Below are 19048 nucleotides of genomic sequence, written 5' to 3' on the forward strand. Positions count from 1 at the left end.
TTACGCACAAATTTGTGTGATAGTTGCGAAATGAAACAATAGCCAATGAATTATGAATTACCCATTTATCAACATTTATTGCATGCACCCAACATTTTTTCTTGTGCTGTTCTTATCCACGATAAACGTACATTTTCTAGTTTCATTTTTTTACATTTAAAACATAAACCATGTTGATAACGCTGCTTCGCCAAAGTGTAAAAGACGTGTATCACCGTGCATGGAAAATTAAACACATCGGCATCATTTTTAGCTCCTTGTCCCTTTTCACCTTTCTATTCTCCCCGCACCGGAAGAAGTGGGTGGTGTTGGAATAATCCCATCACAATTGTGTTGTTGCAAGCAAAAGATTTGCAAATTGACCTAACTTCTAATAAAAAAAAGAAACAAATGACTCGTCACGTTCTCCGGTATGCGTTGCAGGAAAGCTTGTCGGAGCATAATTTTTCCGTTTTCCGTTGTTTTGTTTCGTTCTGCCAATAGTGATAGTTATTGGTGTCATTGTGTTTTGCTTTCTGAAAGCGTTAATCGTCATCCTGCAAGTGTAGAGAGATAAAAAACGTTAGAAACGTGCGCATACAATACAATAAACTAGTAATATTAGTAACAGCATGTTCAAGAAATATCCCACAGCGAGGATCTTGTTTAGTCAGTATACTAAATACGTTTGAGGTGGGAATGTTGTACTACAAAAAGCTGCAGCAAACTGCAGACACGTTAGTAAAGGATATATCACTACAAAAACAACAGAGTCGCTTGGCATATCATGGACACAAGCCAGAAAAATACTACCCAGTGGAGAATAAAACTACAAATAAATCAATTGCAAAACGTTCAAAATTCGTATGGAAAGTGCAAAATATTCATATTTTATTAAATGAGCCCACAAGCAGCGCTGAATAGCATCACTATAATAACGTACAATGTGTGTGAATACATGTTGTAAGCAATGATTAAAATCTAAAGAACGCAATTGAAATACGAGCACGCTTGGTGCACGTGCACTTGAGATGCACACATAACCGACGTATCATTTAACGTCGAATGACGTTCCTCTCATAACCCAAATCCCCCAACTCTGAATGGAAGCTGTTGTTTATTGCAAACGTCTCTGAAAAAGGATCGTACAAAAGATGGGAAGTTAAAACCACGAGCATTGTTTCAATGTTTTTTTTTTCTACAGTGTTGGCATGCAGATCACGTTGATGATGCGAAATAAGTTTCAGAAGAGCTGATGGTGATGGTTCTTATTTACCTTCAGGATGGTGCTTACTACAAGCGTAGAAGCCACGCCAATACCGAACATCAGCAGATATGGCAAAAAGTGCAAGTTGATGCCCTGACGCTTCTTCAGCAAGGTACTCAGGAAGGACAGCTTACTTTCGGAGTATGGTGGATACCGGGAGCTGGAGGAAAAATGGGAGGTTCGGATATTTAAATGATTGGAACCACATTTGCACTGCGTGATGCAGAGTTGTGTCACTTACGCAGCCAGTTTTTCGCCAATCGGGTTGAAATCTTTCGTCAAGCAGGACTTCTTGTGGACGAACGTGTCGAAGGAGTACTTGCCATGGTAAGAACCCATACCGCTAGGGCCAACACCACCGAAGGGTAGTGCTTCAACTAATAGAGAAAGAGTGTTTTGTTAGTTCACAGCGAGACATGTGAATCACTGTTAATATATGATTTTGATCTTTAGAATGTTTAATTTGTAGCTTTTTTTTTTAATTTTAGCTAGCATTACTGAATAGTTAGTAGCTTTAACTTGTGTTATATGCCAATTATTATTACTAATTATTATAAAGAAATTGTTAAATTTGTTAAACAATAGAAGGCAAAAAGTAATACAAGTAATACAAAAAATAATACTAATGTCAATCAATAAATTGTACTAATATTTACACGGTTAATTAAATTAAATGTTAGTATTGCATCGTAAATTACGCTGAAAGCCTTGGCTTGTCTAGTACAGAAACCGCTTCGTTACCATTAGTTTTACTCTCAATAACTGTCGCACTACGTGAGCTGGAACATTGTAGTGTCTCGTAAAATTGTACACACACACACAAACACACATACACGATCAAAATGCTTGAAAAACTGTCCTAAAAATTATGATACCTGCAACGTGAGCCATCGTATCGTTAATGCAAATGCCTCCACAAGAAGTGTTTTCTATAATTGCCTTACGATCCTTCTCATTTTCGCTGAAGATGTAAATGCTCAGCGGTTTATCCCTGTTGGTACGAATTTGAAGAAAAGTTCAAGTGCATAGAACATTATGGCGAATGGCCATTACTATCATCGGCATCAATAGGAACCCACTTTTGCTCATGGAAAATAAAGCAAATGAGTACGTAAACGATCCAAAATCATTACCATCACAATTAAAACAGTACAGATACACAGGGGAACCAAAGCCTAGTGAACGAAACATCTTGTACATAACAGACAGTTGCAAAGGCAATCGAACTGGAGATAGAGGCAAATGAGCAAAGGCCACAATCGTAGACATTCGTAGTTTGTGTTGATTACAATGTTTGAAATTGTAATTTTTGGATGAATGAAAATGACGATTCTTTTGAAATTATACGATTGCAAATGAAGTATGAAGCTTCATATCTGACCTGCAAAGTGCGTTAAAGCATCATTCACGCAAACACCTCCGCTAGAAGTGTTTGCTATGAAGGCATCGCGATCCTCGATGTTTTCAGTAAATAAGTACAAACATAGTGGTTTGTCTCTGAAGGAAAAGAAAATATAAATGTTATAGTAAAAAAAAAGTCAATATATATAGCTAAAAATCTCATCTTTATAACACTCAATCGTTCGCGTGAATGAAACTAATGGCAGCATTTCAACTACATTGCAAATAAAATGATCTGATGATTACACCTTGACCTGTTTTGTGCTAACTAGTTATGGAATTTCAAATGCACAGAGCATGATTTTAGTATATAATTCAACAATTCAACAACAAACTACTCAATCAATGGAAAAATAAAACTTTCAGCGTATTACTATTACGTAGCTGTATTTACTGTGTTAGTATAAGATCTACTCATTAGAAAAAAAAAACATTAAATCTAACCTGCACAGTGCATGAGAGTATCGTTTACGCAAACTCCTCCGCTGGAGGTGTTTTCGATCATCAGACGCTGATCCGTTACGTTTTTGGAGAAGATGTACAAGCATAGAGGCTTGGCACTAGCGTAACAGGAGGTTGTAGCGGTAAAGGTTTCCGTAACCACGAAATTAATAGAATATAAAAAGCAAACACCGTTAGACCACGAAGGCGACTGTCTATAACACAAGCAAAATACTACGAAAACCCGAATATAGGTAAATTTATATATCCATCACCGACAAAGGTACCACAACAAAATATAGATCCAGATCTTCTAAAAACCAATCAACCAATACCACAATTTATCGCAAATCTGCTAGTTAAGAGGTAAATCTAATAACCGCCACCTATTATGCGTTCACCAAGGAATGTAAATGACATGTCTTAAACCAGATTTTGAACCAATTCTTTCTTCTTACCGGCATACTGCATGATCGTATCATTAAGACACATGCTGCCCGACCGTGTTCCAGTAACGAAAAGTTCTTGAATTTTGGTATCTAGCGTAAAGATGTACATTACTAGGGGCGGTGGTCTGCATGAAATGGTGAAATGGTGAGGTGTGTGCAGGTGGCAGTGCGGATGTTCGTCAGTAACAAACGATCACCGTGGCGCAAATCCATGGGCATCGCGTTTGCGGGACAATGTTTAACCGTTATTCGGTTGAACATGTAACGATTATCATGTGATGCAGCAGACGCAAAACGTCCACAAAATGAGCAATGAAAAGCGACACACATCGAGGGACATGGGATGGGCCGGACCGTAGCCGGAAATCAGCAGCAGAAGGGAAAAACGATCAGGATCCGAAAAAAAACAACAAAAATTAAACATCAGCATGGGAAAGAAAACAAAGAAAATGTAGAAAACATAAATCAATGCTATCGACGGATGAAACTATTGCGGACGAGTGAGCCAACACAGCGCGGGGAAAAGGGTAGCGATCTTCAATACCTGGAGTTGATGAACTTGATGGCATCATACGCATTGTCCACATTCAGAATCGGCAGAATGGGGCCAAAAATTTCATCCTGCATTACGGGATCAGTTGACTTTACGTCGATCAGAATTGTTGGCGAGATGTAACGGTCCTGCAGATCCGTTTCACCTCCGATGGCCACGTTGGCACCCTTGAGCAGAGACGTAAGTCGCCTAAATAAAGAAAAAAAAGTGTTAAAACCAACAATCGTAAAGTCGTTTTGCCATACAGACATCCCCCCCCCCTCCCCTCTCCCAACCGATGCTCACTGGAAATGATTCTGGTTGATAATGCGGCACAGATCGGGACTGTCCTTCGGATTCGCGCCATACCACTCGTTCAGCACTTTACGGGCCTCCTCAAGGAACTGCTTCTGCACCTGCTTGCTGCACAGTATGTAGTCGGGAGCGATACATGTTTGGCCGGCGTTTATAAACTTGCCCCACAAGATGCGCCGCGCGGCGATAGCGATATTGGCCGTACCGTCCAAGTAGCAAGGGCTTTTGCCGCCGAGCTCCAGTGTGCAGGGCGTCAGGTTTTCACTGCACGCCTGGTGGATGATTTTGCCGACGCGTCCGGAACCGGTATAGAACACGTAGTCGAACTTTTCCTTCAGCAGCTCGCTCGTTTCCTTCGGTCCACCAGTTACCACCCGGTAGCAGTCCTGCGTGTGTAAGAAAGCGTAAAGAGCGGTGTAATCGCATACCACGCACAAACTTGGAGTGAGCAAGGATTGAGAAAGGATTGACGGCGGGTTTTGCTACCCTGCTGATTCGAACTCAGTATTGGCAAGGTTGTACAATATTAACCGGTTTTTTTTCAAAATGCGCTACACAGAACATGGGCAAAGGCATTTATTTTGTAATGTGCATTGTGTGCAACAAAAAAGCGCAATAAAACAGCATCAAGAAGAACGCACCGCAATCGGTTTTATATGTTTATGCTTGAATGCGCAAGGTTAGCCCTTTGCTGTACTGTGCACGATTTGCCATAAATATTCTATCGTGAATCCATAAACTGATTTCGCACATGCTTAAGTGAAAGCCGATACGTCCTACGCAAAGGTGGACTGGCGCAACAGTTTTGACGATTAGGTAAAGGCGAAACAAGCAGCCCCAAAGAACCTTACCTGAGACAAGTACTTTGGCAGTGTTTCGGCGATGAATTTGGCCGAGGCCGGAGCTACCTCGCTCGGTTTAATTACGACACAGTTTCCTGCGGCAATGGCGGCTGCCACTGGCACCAGCGTAAGCTGCAGCGGATAGTTCCACGCGCCGATCACCAGCACCACACCGTACGGGTCCTTGTAGATGTAGACGCCATCCATCACGTTAACCAGGCTCTTCTCCGGCTTTTCCGGCTTCACCCATTCGCGCAAATTGTACAGCGTGTTCCGCAGATCGTTCAGGATGAACTCAATCTCGAGCAGATGGGCTTCCTGCTTGTGCTTCCGGAGATCCGCGGCTAGCACGTTCGCCATCTCGGCTGTGTTCTCTTCGTAGCATCGTAGCAGGGCCTTCAGCTGATTCAACCTATCAAAGGAAGGTATTAGTCGAAATATGAATGTACGAATTGTTATATCAAGTATTTTAATAGTATTCACTCGTACACGTTATAATGTATGAGCATGTGTTTCATCAGCATCCGCGATTCAAGACACTGATTTTGTGAAGGTCAAACATTATAATGGATGTGGCATATGATAAATCTTTAATAATATCCGCAATGATGGTACCATTACGGCTTCACCACACGCGTATTTCTGCCGAGTCATTCCCCGTACGTAGCTAACAAGTACGCGTATGGGTTTGGATAGCTTACCTGAAATCTACATCTCGCGTTTTGCCACTGTTGAATGTAGTTCGCAGTTGTTGAACGATCTGTGTGTACAAACATACATACGTAATAGAGTGTTGTCATTAAACATGTGTTGATTTGCAGCTCGGCAGTGCACTATACTCACGTCCGAAAAACTCATGTTGATATAATCTGGTACGATGGATCCTGCAAAAGGTAAATTGAAACAGAGCGGAATTACGCTTGTCGCCTGTGTGCGGGTGTGCAAATAATAGTTAAACAAAGTAGAAAGAAACCCAACAATCACAATCAATTTAGGCAAATCGATTTGAAGAGTTGCAGCCGCGGTGCAGACGTGCGTGCGAAAATAAATGGATTAATTTGCCCCTTTGTATGGAGGACGATGAGCAATAGACATTAGTTTACATAACGCTACACTGTGAAGGAGGATACTTTTGAACCAAAACAGACCCGGAGAGGGCGTGAAATCGATAAAGCGATACTCCGACTCTTTTCAATGGAGAAAACCAGTGTTTGTTGTGAATTAATCGATAATCATGTCTGTGGCATGACTTTTACAGCGTTGTAGCAACATGCTGCTACAAAATGCTACAACTAATACTGCTACAATAGCTGAACTGCAAGCCCCCGCAAATCCTATTCTATCGCTGTTCAATTGTGGCTAACAATATTCTTTACTGTCCGTTTAAATTCACACCTACGACACTGCCTCCCGAAACTGCGACCGCTTTTCACTTTCGGTAACCTACTTTTCGATGCCGGGCTTTGTTTTTCTTCAAATGTCAAAACAACCAACCGAGCATGGCGGCTGCTCTCGGCGGCACGCACACAGTGACACTCTTATCATATGTTCGTTCGCTCATCGCAGCGTACCTTGAGCGTTACATCGCAGCGTTACACACCACACGTTACACCGACAAGCTGTTTGTAAACAGAAATACACGCGCACATTCCACTATATCGCTTAGTGCAAGGAGTACCTGGTCGTTTTTTGCAATTGTTTTATGTATATATCAAAATTTCTACTAGTTCAAGGTCGTTTAGTGCAAATGGCATCCAGTTTTCTGCACACACTATTCCCAACGCAGCCGATTTGCATTTTTATGTTGACCAGCGCATCTGCGCGCGAAGCAAGATCGCATTGTGCCGTGCGCGCAAACGAGAAGATGGACTGGCTTTCGTTGTATGCATTTTATAGCATAACTGTAGGACACATACACATACACTCACTAGGGAAATATGGCACACATAGACGAAACAACAAGGAAAAAAACGAAACACCACAAACCGCCCAGTTTCTCCACCGCCAGTGTCCCGTTTGCTTGTGAGTGCGTTAATCGACACACCGGAGCCGTTGGGTAACGACGATTGAAGCCCACAAAACACTTCACCATGCACACTCATTACTGCCCTCCCCGGGTGCCTCGATCCCAGCAATTAGTCCCCTTAGCAGAGAAGAGCCGGCGCTGAGAGCAACGGTCATGCGACGGCCAGCCGTTGAAAAGTGAAGAAGGAACGCCTGGCCCGTACGAGACAGCAACACACTAATGACCCCGCTGCGGACAAATTCAAGTGATCGAGCAACTTTACGGAAACATTACATCGGCCAGAGAGCTGCGGCGAAAGCTACGTGTGTGGGGGGCAATCACTGACGTTGAGGGAGAAAAAAGACGTTATGTAAAAAAATGCTACGAACAGTTTTTACCTCCAGCACGCCACATTGCGACCGCGCACGAGCCGAACCGATCCTCGAAGAAGCCACTGGAATAGTGCGCGATCGTGAATTCGAACCCGCCGAAACACATCCAAACCCATCACCATAACCTTGGCAGTTTGTTTGACACATTCCGGCCGCTACTGGGATTGTATAAACGCACATGTGAATGTGTTTCAACGACCACCACCACCACCACTATTGATACACCCCAAAACGCTTTCCCTCCCTGCCATTGTTGGAGCCAGAATTATAAATCGGTAAAGTTTACATTCAATTTATGCAATAGTTGTGTGCAGAAAACAGAAACGCTTCCCTCTTTCACTGTCGCTCAGCAATTATCTATTGATTTTTTTGTATTGTTTTTGTGTACCGGGGTACGCTTCATTCAGCTAACTTTCGCGAATAATCAACTGCAAGCATGGGTCTGTGGTTTTGCATGGTCTGGTGATAAATGTGTTGGTAAATTTTGACTACTAATTAGTTTCCAATTTTCAACACACCGGTGAACCCCTTCTACTTTGTCGTCATCATCTTCTTTCACCTGGGGGAGGCAAACACAACCACACACACACACACACACACACACACACACACACACACATGGGGTGCGTAGATGTATTGCTGCTATCGCTATGAATGAGCATAATCATGGATGAGTTTCAGAAACAGGGTATAACGGGTGTCTGCACCTTGAACAGCCGGTTAAAGCGGTTTCCAAGGATCATTCATGTTAGTGCCAATGTTTTTTTCTTCTTTTTGCAGTTTTGCTAATACAATAGAAAAATATTGATACTATACTTGCGTAAACTACTCCAATTAATCGTTATATTTACTTCGCAATTGACGCTTGAAAATCGTTGTCTATCTTGGGCATGATTAGACATAATATTTAAAAAAATATATAAAAGAAAAAGTCACAGCCGCAAATTGTCAAGCCTTTTACAGCAAAGTTCTGTTACGGCTACTCAAGAGATTACGGCCGTTGGACCTTTTGTACTGAAGATAAGCCCACACAAAAAACCTCAAACACTAACATATGGACATACATTCTACTCTCCCAATTTACATGATAATATTTGAGTTGTAAACTTTTGTGAAATGTTCCCTGTATTTTCAATAGAAAGCATAAAACCATTCTATTGGTCTCAAACACGTATAACACTTTCTTTAACTTCCATGCGCATTTGTTTTTTTACTGCATTTGTTTTTTCTCAAATCAATAACCATATTATAGATGATTCGATGAATGATTTATGTTAGGAAGATCTTTTCCAAAAAGTCAAGGAGATTTTTTGCCACGATAAGTGTGGAATGAGACGTCATAACCTATCGAGCATTGCAAAACAAACAAGCAAATTAAATATATTAAAGATTCATTAAAATTACTAGAGATCAGCCTGTTTTAATACTTGAATTCTGTAACGTAATAGTTTTTACGTAATATTTTTTTTTTTCTATTTCTATCATAAAGTCAAACAATTGCGCAAAAAACAAAAACAAATCATTTTGCTCTTGTACCAAACACAAAGACCAGCTGCATCAGTTTCATTGTCGAATACTCAATCCCATTTTAAAGTTGTAGTTGTTTGATCGTGTCTTTCCATAGCAGCAACTGCAACAGTCGTTGCACTGAGCACGTACGAAACATTGTCAACGCATGTAGTGATGTCACAAATGGATGCATTAAAACATACCCTACGGGAAGGCTGTCGGTGTATGTGTGTGTGTGTGTCGGTTGGTGGTGAACAAGCTGGCCGGTTCTCTACAAAACCGACACGAGACGCTCGTTGTCGTTAATTGTCCGCAACGATCCAGCAACCCCGGTCGGGCCTATACGTAATCATCCCAGCTTTTGGTTACTGCACTGTGCCCCACAGCCAATCGTGGTAGAATAAGGGCTGGCTTATCGTTCATCGTTCCCTCTACCATTGGCTGGCTTATCGAAATTTGATATTGGACCCTTGGCAAAGGTCATCATTGATATTGGCTTTCGTTGTTGTTCAACAGCTCTAATATAAGCGCGATGTGATGAGTGTAATGAACATAATGGCATGTTTTAAAGTCGATCGATGGACATCAAATGTGTATCAAAGTATATAAAATTCTATACAGCCAGGATTGTATCTATAAGATGGAGCTCCCCTGGCACTTACGCTCGATTTAATCATGATACAAAACATAGTAGAATTGTATGCAAAACAGATGCGTTCAGCAATTTTGTTCAATGGTGCCCGGCACATCTAATCACGCCTTACGAACGCTTCTACTAGAACGCGCACTGCGTTTGGGGCTGACGATCGTTTAAAAAAGAAAATGCTTCACCACGATGATTGTCCTTATTTGCACACTGCGCCCGGGGTTGGTTCAAAAGTCCAGAGGTCAAGCTGGTAGCACTGAGCGGTGGAAGTGGAATCGTTAATCGGGAGGAGGTTTTGTCGACAAATAAACATCGTTACTCTGCCGTTTTGCGGGCGAATTCTTTGTGCGATAATAACGCTCAGTTTACGTGAGCTAAGAAGCTAGCCGGATGGAGGTTTAAAGTAGATTTCGATACGATCGACGGTCGCACAGTGTGATAAGATAATGTTGAATATCAACCCAGCCGAACATGACACGGCAAAATAGGATGGTTTCTTACGGAATGGGGGATAAATGTTCATACAAGTTGTCGTTGAAGCACAAGTGAGGGGTTTTTTTCATATCACTTGATCATCGCACAACGCATCGCCAATCTCAACCTCTCCACAAAAAGCCCTCCTCGTCCTTCGGTGGCAGTTTGGAAATTGTTTGAGTACTTTTGTTCACTGAAACGCTTTTACCCACCAACTCTTACGTACTGACACATATACACACAGACACAAACACGGATGGCTGACGGCCAGTGGAGTGGAGGGCATATTCTTTTACTTTTCTTGCACTGACCGAGCAACAGAGCTCTGCAACGACGAGTGGCGGCAAGTGTGTGTACTTGAACGAAGGTTACTGAAATTCTCCCCCTAACGAACATGTACACTTTTTTTTTGCTCCAAACTTATGACACTTTCCCTTTGTCCCCAGAATGGATTTTTCTTCATATTTTTTACACTTAACACTTAACGCCTTTCGAACCGGTTTTGCAACACCACACGCCATATGCATTGTTACAGCTGCACATTAACGCAAGGAGCCACTTTGCGCGTTAATGCAGGGCGACTAGGAGGCACAACACGACATGGAAATTAAACCAGCATCAGTAGCATACTCGTTTGAAAAAAGCGTCACAAACGAGCAAACAATGAAGATGTTTTGTGTGTTTGTTCACTGTCCAAATTGTGCGCAAGATGCGACAATGACAATAAATTCACTTTGCTTGCGGATGATGTATGCGTAAGCGCGTGAAACGCGCGCGACAGGAACTTTGGCCCCAACAGAAACAGCCACTCATGTAGAAACAAGTATGCATGATATGATGTGTACACACAACCAACCTGAAAGCACAGCAAAATGGGAATGTACGAGCACACACTGTACTGTATTCGAACACGCGGCGAGCCGAGCTTCTGCTTCTGTTCCAGCGAACGCACGGGACAAAACTGGTCGTCGTTTGCGGGCTGCGGGAGCATACGCTATAGACACGGTTCAGAAAGTACGCGCAACAACCACTACTACACCGTACCGGGACGAGTTGGTGGTTCAAGCGGCGCGCAATTGTACTTACACTGTACAGAAACCCTTGGAGCACCCTCCTCCCTCCCTGTCAGAAAGGTACGTGCAGTGAATGTGTGTGCAATGGGCAGCAGCAGCAGCAGCAGCAGCAGCAGCAGCAGACGCACACGCGAAGCGAAATATGCGGAGCGCGAGAGCGCCCGATGATGCTCGCGTCGACGACGGAAAAGAGAACCGCCAGTCTGCCAGCGAGCCGCACACAGAGTCATTGCGTTATTGCGTGTTCACTTTCGGGCTTATTCAAGCTCGACCACTCCGAATGGGCATGCAAAGCAAAACGGCCAAAGCAGGGGTCACTTTTTTTAACGAACCATATTTAATTTGCGTATAAATCAATGAAACATTCAAGATGAGCGTTTTGGATACAATAGGAATTGTAGTAAACTAAAACTATTGTTTTAGAATTTTTAGCAGCTAGAGTGCTGAAGGCACTTTCTTGGCGGAGTTGTTATGGCATTTATTTTTAATCGACATGTGTGGCTATCTGTACAATTTTAATTCATTCGAAAGCTTTTGTACCTTTTAACAATATTTCAAACAACTTTATCTACTAGCATAGAACACAATTGATAGAACACAATTTAATTTAAAATAAGGAAAAAGATCTTTCATCGTCCAACAATAGCCAACGTTCATCTCGGTTTGAAAATTACCATTACCAAACGTTGCCATGGAGCGTGAGGAGCTTTCGTGGAGCTTTTAGGCTTTTTGGATATCTAAACGATGCGTTACGGTGCAGAAAGCTCTAACGTTACGCGGAAAACGCGAAACCAAATCCACAGTTGGTAGGAAACTAACGACTTATGTTTGAACGCACGTTACGCAGATTTAAAATTAAATCTTTATCTTTTTTTGCTTTATTTAAAATTAAAGCAAAGTGTTTATCACATTTGTATCATTGTTTAAATAAAGAGATAATTGCTTATTTTTTATTATCATTATAAATGCAAGCCATATTAGAGTAAACTAGAATTTCCTGGTTTGTCAGGTACCTTCGTTGAAATTGAAAAACAGTTAAACACATAACTTCATTCAACATTAAATTGACTTATTGCCTTTTTTTTAGGAAAACTGGAGTGTTTAATTGTTTAAAATATGTATGTAAAAACATCTTCTTCTTAAGTGTAATATCTTACGCGATCATGCAGCTCTATGGACTAATGAAGTCCTTGATCATGCGATTGGACGAGCTGGTCCGACGAGATGCTGGCCCAGATTAGACAAACCAGCGAAGAAATGCAGTTTATATGTCAAATCAGTACAATTATCTCCATCAATTGTCAAATGAAAAAAAAATGCAATTTTCCCACAAGTTTTATATCACTAAAAAGACAGAAATAACCAAATTTTCTACATGAATTACAAACAGGTACCACATTACATAAATAAGCGAAATATATTGAAAAATAATTATAATTAAGTATATTTTGGCTGTTAAACGTGATATTAGACTCACGCAAAAATCCGTGATACGCGAATGTCTCCGGAACGCATTATTCTCGTAACTCAAGGAAAGACTGTACTTGAGTTTAAAAAGTGTTAATTCAAAATGTTCGTTACGTTAGGTTAAATGTTGCTTCGTTCAATTTGGTAGATCCTATCGAACAGTTGTCAAATTGTTAAGGCTATACCCTTCCTGGTCTCAACGCACGTATGAACCGATATTCCTAATACTTGGTAAGACCAATCAGTCATAGATATGTTATAAGTGGCCTAGGCAAACCTGTGACTGATCTCGGTTGCCATAATACATGAGAATAAAAAGAAGAAGATATTTATTTTCCCTAATATCCTCACACTGAGATGATGATTTCTATTAAATCTTTAATACAAAAATAACGTCAATATGAGAGTATCATTACCGTGCTTGAATTAGGCAAAAATTGTTATCAGCTAGTCAGTTTGCTTGAAGAAACTGTAAAACACATAAAACCTATCACATTGATGATTAAGAATATTTGTATTCGCGTGCATGTGATAGCACGTTGTTCAAAAGTGACAATGCTCTTTTAATAATCATCGATGGTAAGGATGATTATGTAGAGTCTTGTAAATATGACAAATTCTCTTCCATAAACAAGATCTATCAGCTGTTCAGTGAACTTGTTTCAAGGTACTCCACAATGGAAGGCCCCTTATATTATTAGAATTATACCGGCCCAACCAGTTCATGAAGTTCTTTACGGCCACAGAGTCTCGCAGTACTCGTCTCACTGTACTCAATTGTGCGGACTGGTGTGCCAGAAGATTCGGAATTAGTCAGCGGTTTATGGATTACGCACATTAGAGTAAGCGTTTTCAGCCACTTCTGTTGCCGAGCATACGTAGTGCCTCACTAATGAGTGGGAGAATGACTGCTTGCAGGTAGTTGCGAGCTGGAATATTCCAACGACGGTACTGATTAAAGCGTTCATGTAGTAACATAATAAAAAACAAGATGCTTAAATCCGCCTATTACGTATTAAACTTGGTGCTTTATGTAGCGTATTGGTTGTTATACATTATAGCTGCAAGAATAATTAACTTCACTATAAATTGTGAAATAAATGGTTATAGTAAAAATAAGTGATACATGTTGTAACTAGTAACATCAAGTATTCAGAACGATTTAGAACGGCCCCGTATGTGTGGAAGGACAATGGAGGAGCCGATATTACGACGAGCTATACAAGATGTACGGCGACCTTACTGTCATGCAGCGTATCAAGTTCGCCAGGAACTGGTGAGCTAGCCATGTTATACGCATGAAAACGGATGCATGGAGTGTACCATATGAGTAAGATTTCAGATTCCATTTTTTTTTCTCTTTATACCATTTAAACATACCTCCGCTAGTAGCTTCGATATCAATCACAACGGTGGTCATCGAGTCCGGTTGCTGGCCTAGGTTAGATTCATCCAGATGCTGTCCATCCCGGGAAGGATCGTCCTTCATACTGCTAGTGGTGCTACTAATGCCGGAGCTTTTGGTATCGTGCTGTCCATCGTGATTCTCGATAGAATCGGATGACGGCTTTAATACATTTTCCTTGACGCTGGGGGGCTTAGAGGTTTCTGTACCGGAAAGAGCAAGTGTCACCTGCGGCACTTCACCAAAGAGGCGTGTTTCTTCCGCAATGTTCAAGGCTGATTTGGGCTTGTCCATCGTTGCTAGGAGAACTGGAATTCTGATTTATGCTCTAAAAGTGAACAAGAATAATGCATTATATGTGAACGTGTAGTAGCTCTATAAATACATATAAACTGAGCAAAGTAAACTCATAACTCATATAAGCGAGAAAACTGGATTAGGTAAAGCTATAACTAAGGCAAAATATAAATAAAAATGTTTATTGTAAGAATAAAAATGTTAAAATTGATGTTAATGTCTTCTGATCAGTGATCGAAATTATAGTTTATTAAGAAATGCGTAGACTAAAATACGGAGAATTAAAAAAAAGACACTGCAAAATAGTCATCAATATTCCGTTTTTTCCCTTCATTTAATAAATGAATAAATCATTTTGCCTCTTGGGTTCTCCGTAGAACTTTTATTAATAAAATGCGTTGAGCTAAGTTTGAAAATTTACATCCAAAGAATTTGAAGTGATAGGAAACTCACAGTATCATGAAAGTTTCGTTTCACCATCTTCTGCTGTTATTTGTATTGTTTCTAATAAAGCAGACACACAATGCTGTTTCAAAAAGCATATTTTGTTTTAAAGCTTGTCATGTCGTTACGGTGCAAAACTACACTATCATTATAGATTTATCATGTGCTGTACCTGATGGTGTTGGTGTCTACTGTACGGATTACTGTTGACCAGTTCTTGCCTTTTTGCAAGGTGTGAAATTAATGTGTAAATAGTCAATGGCTTCCAATATTTTTTTCACAACGTCGTAGGTTATGTCAAGAATAATTTATTCATAAAGGAAACGCTTACACCGTAATTTTGACCTTGAAGAAAACTGATGCCAAAAACCTTCCAAATCCAGCTTCCCCTGACAAATGAGACTATTAGCAATAGAATATACAAATTTAGCATATAGGCTTAATTCAAATAATTTATTATAGACACGAACGAATTAATGAAGGATGATGTCTCAAAAGTACGAATAATAACATATAGGAATAGTTTCCAATTAATCAAAAAAAAAAAAAAGTTATCCGCTTCACCAACAAAAATAACACAATTTTCCTTTTTTCGATTGACGGTATCAGAATTGAAAACTTTTTCAACATTTTGTATAGCAAGTTAGAAAAGCACTTAGTATCAGTAGCAGTAATTGCGTAGTTATTTCAACAATTATTGAAATAATTAAAAAAAATCATCACACATTTTTAATTTTTATCATAAAAATCTTTTTAACTTTTATTATATTTGTAACAAAGAGTCAAACGAGTTATTCCATTGAAAAATAAACCCCACACTAGTAAAGAATGAAAGAAAAAAACGAACTCGCACAAGGAAACACTGATGTGTGTGTGTTTCGGTGCACAAATGCATATTTATAAATCCTAAGCGAACTGGAAAATCTAATCGTTTCCGGTAGTCACAGTAGAAATCTGCAAGGTCGGAATACATCCTCCGAAGCTTAAAACAAGAAACAAAAATAGAAACAAAAATTTGGCAGAAATACACAACTTGATCATTATCACTATTGTACGAACTGGCGTAAAGCAGTTGCGCAAACTATCTTTCTTGTAAGTTTTAGTTGTATAACTATTATCGAAGATATTAACTAATCAATAGGAATAGACAGTGTAAGCTTTCATAAATACGGGCAATGCTTTACAACTAATGTTTTGAGCGTGGTTTTCTTTCAAAAGCCCGATTTTAGTTTAAAGTCACACCACACCGACACAGCACATTGGAACCAAAAGCTTAAAGTAAAACATAAGTAGCAAGGAAAGTGTAAAACCGCCAACGAAACATTCCTTTACCGGCGTCGGAAACTGTTTATTATGTAAGCCAAACCAAACCCTTGTTTTCACCGTGTGTTTTTTTTTGGTTTGCGGAACGAGTAAAAGTATACAAATTTACTTCCACTCACCTTCCACCGATCACATACACTAGCGCACAATATACACCGCCGATAGAGTGCGTAAACACGTTGCTGCCACTGGATGATGATTGACGCGCGCGTACTTTAAATGCTGACTCCTGGTTGCGTTGATTTTTGGCCGTGAAGATCGTGCACTGCGTTAAATGTGAATTTAACGCCACAGTTGTATCACGTTAGTAACAGTAAGTTTACTTTTCGTATATAAGATTATTCACTTGAATTTTTAACTTCACACATTACTTAAGTAACTGTATTGAAGCAACAAGTTACAAAAAGATGCACTGGCATTGGTGTTAACATGTTGAAAAATCATTACATGAATAGGTGGATAAGCACGCGGACACAGACCGTAGCAAATGTGAGCTAAATTATCCGACCAGTTCGATGACCCTTCTCCCCTCGGTCATGACACGTTGTGAACCTTCATTTCTACTGAACTTTCAACTTCAACAACTTTACAGGGATAATTGCCCAGCAATTGGCATCTAATAATCTAATCTGGTGTAGCGAGACAGCCACGACACTTGCTGCTGGTCCCACTCGACCCACCGCACTGTCACTGTGTGAGCGAACCACTTGAGCCGCAATCGACGATGATACTGACGTGACGCCAAAAACTCTCCATCGTAGCAAGCCGCCCGTCCGCTCGTTCGTTCGTGCGGTGGCAGCGGCGGTGCCGGCAGTCCATCGCGTTGGTCCCTCGCGGGCTTGTCCTCCCCCGGGTGGATGAAGGCAAAAAGAAATTCAAGTCCAATGTTTTGTGTTCGCTGTATCTCACTCTCACTACTACTTACAGGGGCGCTTGTAACCTCTCACCCTCTCTGTCTCTCTCTCACACTCTGCCGCTATCGTGCACAGCAAGATTTGCTTTGACTTTTTTTCTATGGGAACCGAAAACTGAAACTAAAATACGTTGGATTTAGACGCTTAGATGAAAGGTTAGTGATTAATTAAAGAAGTGATTAGGAAAGAAGTTGAAGTGAAATGATCCAAGGTACTACAAAATGTGCCAGGTGGATTGATGGGCCGCGCAGATGGACGCGCAGATGAAGATGGTGATGAATTGGGAAGGTCGATAAAAAAAATCAAATCTTTAACTGGCAACGTTTTTTTCGTTCAGTTGCCATTTACTACCATCGCCTTTAATGGCAGCTTGTGTTTATGTCATCCTTTTTGTTTTTGTTTCTTTACGCATCGCACACAGGATAAATGGGCGTGAGACAATGCGCATTGTCATTGGTATTCCTCCCGCACCAATGCTCTCGGTCTTTGTTGTCTCATATTCCTCCTCTAATCCTTCAGATGCTTGACGTAAACATGCCTGTGCAACGGCTTCTCATCATATTACAGAGACAGAATTTAAATCGCTACTGGCGTGCAATTTGTGCTTATTTTGGGATAAGCGCGATTAAATTAAACGAAACGGCGACGAATCTAAATTTTGATTGATCAGTCCGGAATAAAAAAAGCTGATCTAGTAAAAAATGTGTCTCCCTGTGATTGTATTACAAAGCCCTTACGGAAAAATCTCGAATAATTTAATGACACAGTAAAACATTTATTTGCGATCGTTTTTGTTGTTGGGTTAACTGGACGTGTTGCTAGCAGCCATAAAAACGTTTTAAAAAGAGTTAGGTATGGTTAGGTGGTTAAATTTTCCCGGCAGAGCTTTGGATAGTGCGTGTGTATGTCAAGGCTGCACCTAAAATTAAACACACTGCTACAGGTAATTACTAACTAGCCGCCATAGGTCAGATTTGTTGATTTGGTTATGTTTAGGTCACTTACTTGTTTATTTACAATGCCTTGAAACTGTCTACTTACACGTGAGATTGAAACGACTTTGAACCTAGACCATGTGAAGCTTGTGATGTTGTAGTAATTTTGTTTTGTTTGCTACATCAAATATGGTGTTTAAAGTAATGCAATATATTAAAAATAATTTAAAAAATGTTTCGAAAATTGTATAATTGAATTCTACATTGTGAAATTTTGAACAAACATTGGATTTCGGTACGTTTGATAAGTTTTTCCATAAAACGTGAAATTCGACTTACGCGGAAATTCGAGATACGCGGTATATTGTGAACGTTTTTGGTCCCCATTAACCGTGTATCTAGGGGACTACCTATATAAAACTTATTCTTTTTATGATTAGCAAAATCACCACGCTATCTATGAATGCCCACATCCACAGATTTGTTACCACTTCCCATCACAAACGCCTGTCCCGTTTATACGTTGTGTTTGATAATTACATCCCTAGGGTAAACCATTACAGCCGCCTAGTGCAATTCTAGTACTACAGCATTACAGCAAAATATTAATTCCAGTATGACACAGGAGTCAATACAAATGAGTTGCCTCTTGTGGGGTCGATCAGGCTTAACCGGTTCAAGGATGATTAGTAGCGCAGCTACTAATAGTGCTGGTAGCTTGCTTACTACAAACGTTATTCCTACCGGGGATGAATGTTAAAATGAGGCGCACGGGATGGTACATAATATTAAAAAGCTCGTGTGTTTGATAAATCTTTGATTAAGCCGGTTAATTTTATTTTGTAGTTGTTTTTATCTTAAAAAAACATTTATTTGGATAACGACAAAAACAAAATAGAAGTGATAGCACCATTGAATCACGTTATCAAGTCAATGCA

General features: G+C 40.4%; 1 protein-coding gene across 8 annotated transcripts; it reads right to left on the bottom strand.

Moving 5' to 3' along the window:
- Positions 1-50: 50 nt before the first annotated feature.
- On the bottom strand, positions 51-16994 carry LOC120950851 (aldehyde dehydrogenase family 3 member B1). Of its 8 annotated transcripts, none has more exons than XM_040369214.2 (11): positions 16381-16992; positions 14173-14525; positions 6070-6110; positions 5928-5986; positions 5236-5638; positions 4376-4770; positions 4082-4279; positions 3092-3207; positions 1488-1623; positions 1256-1406; positions 51-536 (listed from the first exon to the last, which is right to left on the bottom strand). In XM_040369214.2, exons 2-11 carry the CDS (start codon positions 14489-14491, stop codon positions 525-527), a joined length of 1830 nt encoding a protein of 609 aa, XP_040225148.1. In that variant the 5' UTR covers positions 14492-14525; positions 16381-16992; the 3' UTR covers positions 51-524. The 8 variants fall into 8 exon arrangements, 7 of the variants coding, with proteins under 7 accessions (XP_040225148.1, XP_040225145.1, XP_040225146.1 ...); XM_040369211.2 differs by lacking the exons at positions 51-536; positions 3092-3207 and adding exons at positions 841-1111; positions 2122-2237 and having other exon boundaries at positions 16381-16993; XM_040369212.2 differs by lacking the exons at positions 51-536; positions 3092-3207 and adding exons at positions 841-1111; positions 2628-2743 and having other exon boundaries at positions 16381-16993.
- Between the last annotated feature and the right edge of the window lie 2054 nt (positions 16995-19048).

Source organism: Anopheles coluzzii, chromosome 2 (assembly GCF_943734685.1).
Source record: "Anopheles coluzzii chromosome 2, AcolN3, whole genome shotgun sequence".
NCBI classification, from domain to species: Eukaryota; Metazoa; Arthropoda; class Insecta; order Diptera; family Culicidae; genus Anopheles; species Anopheles coluzzii.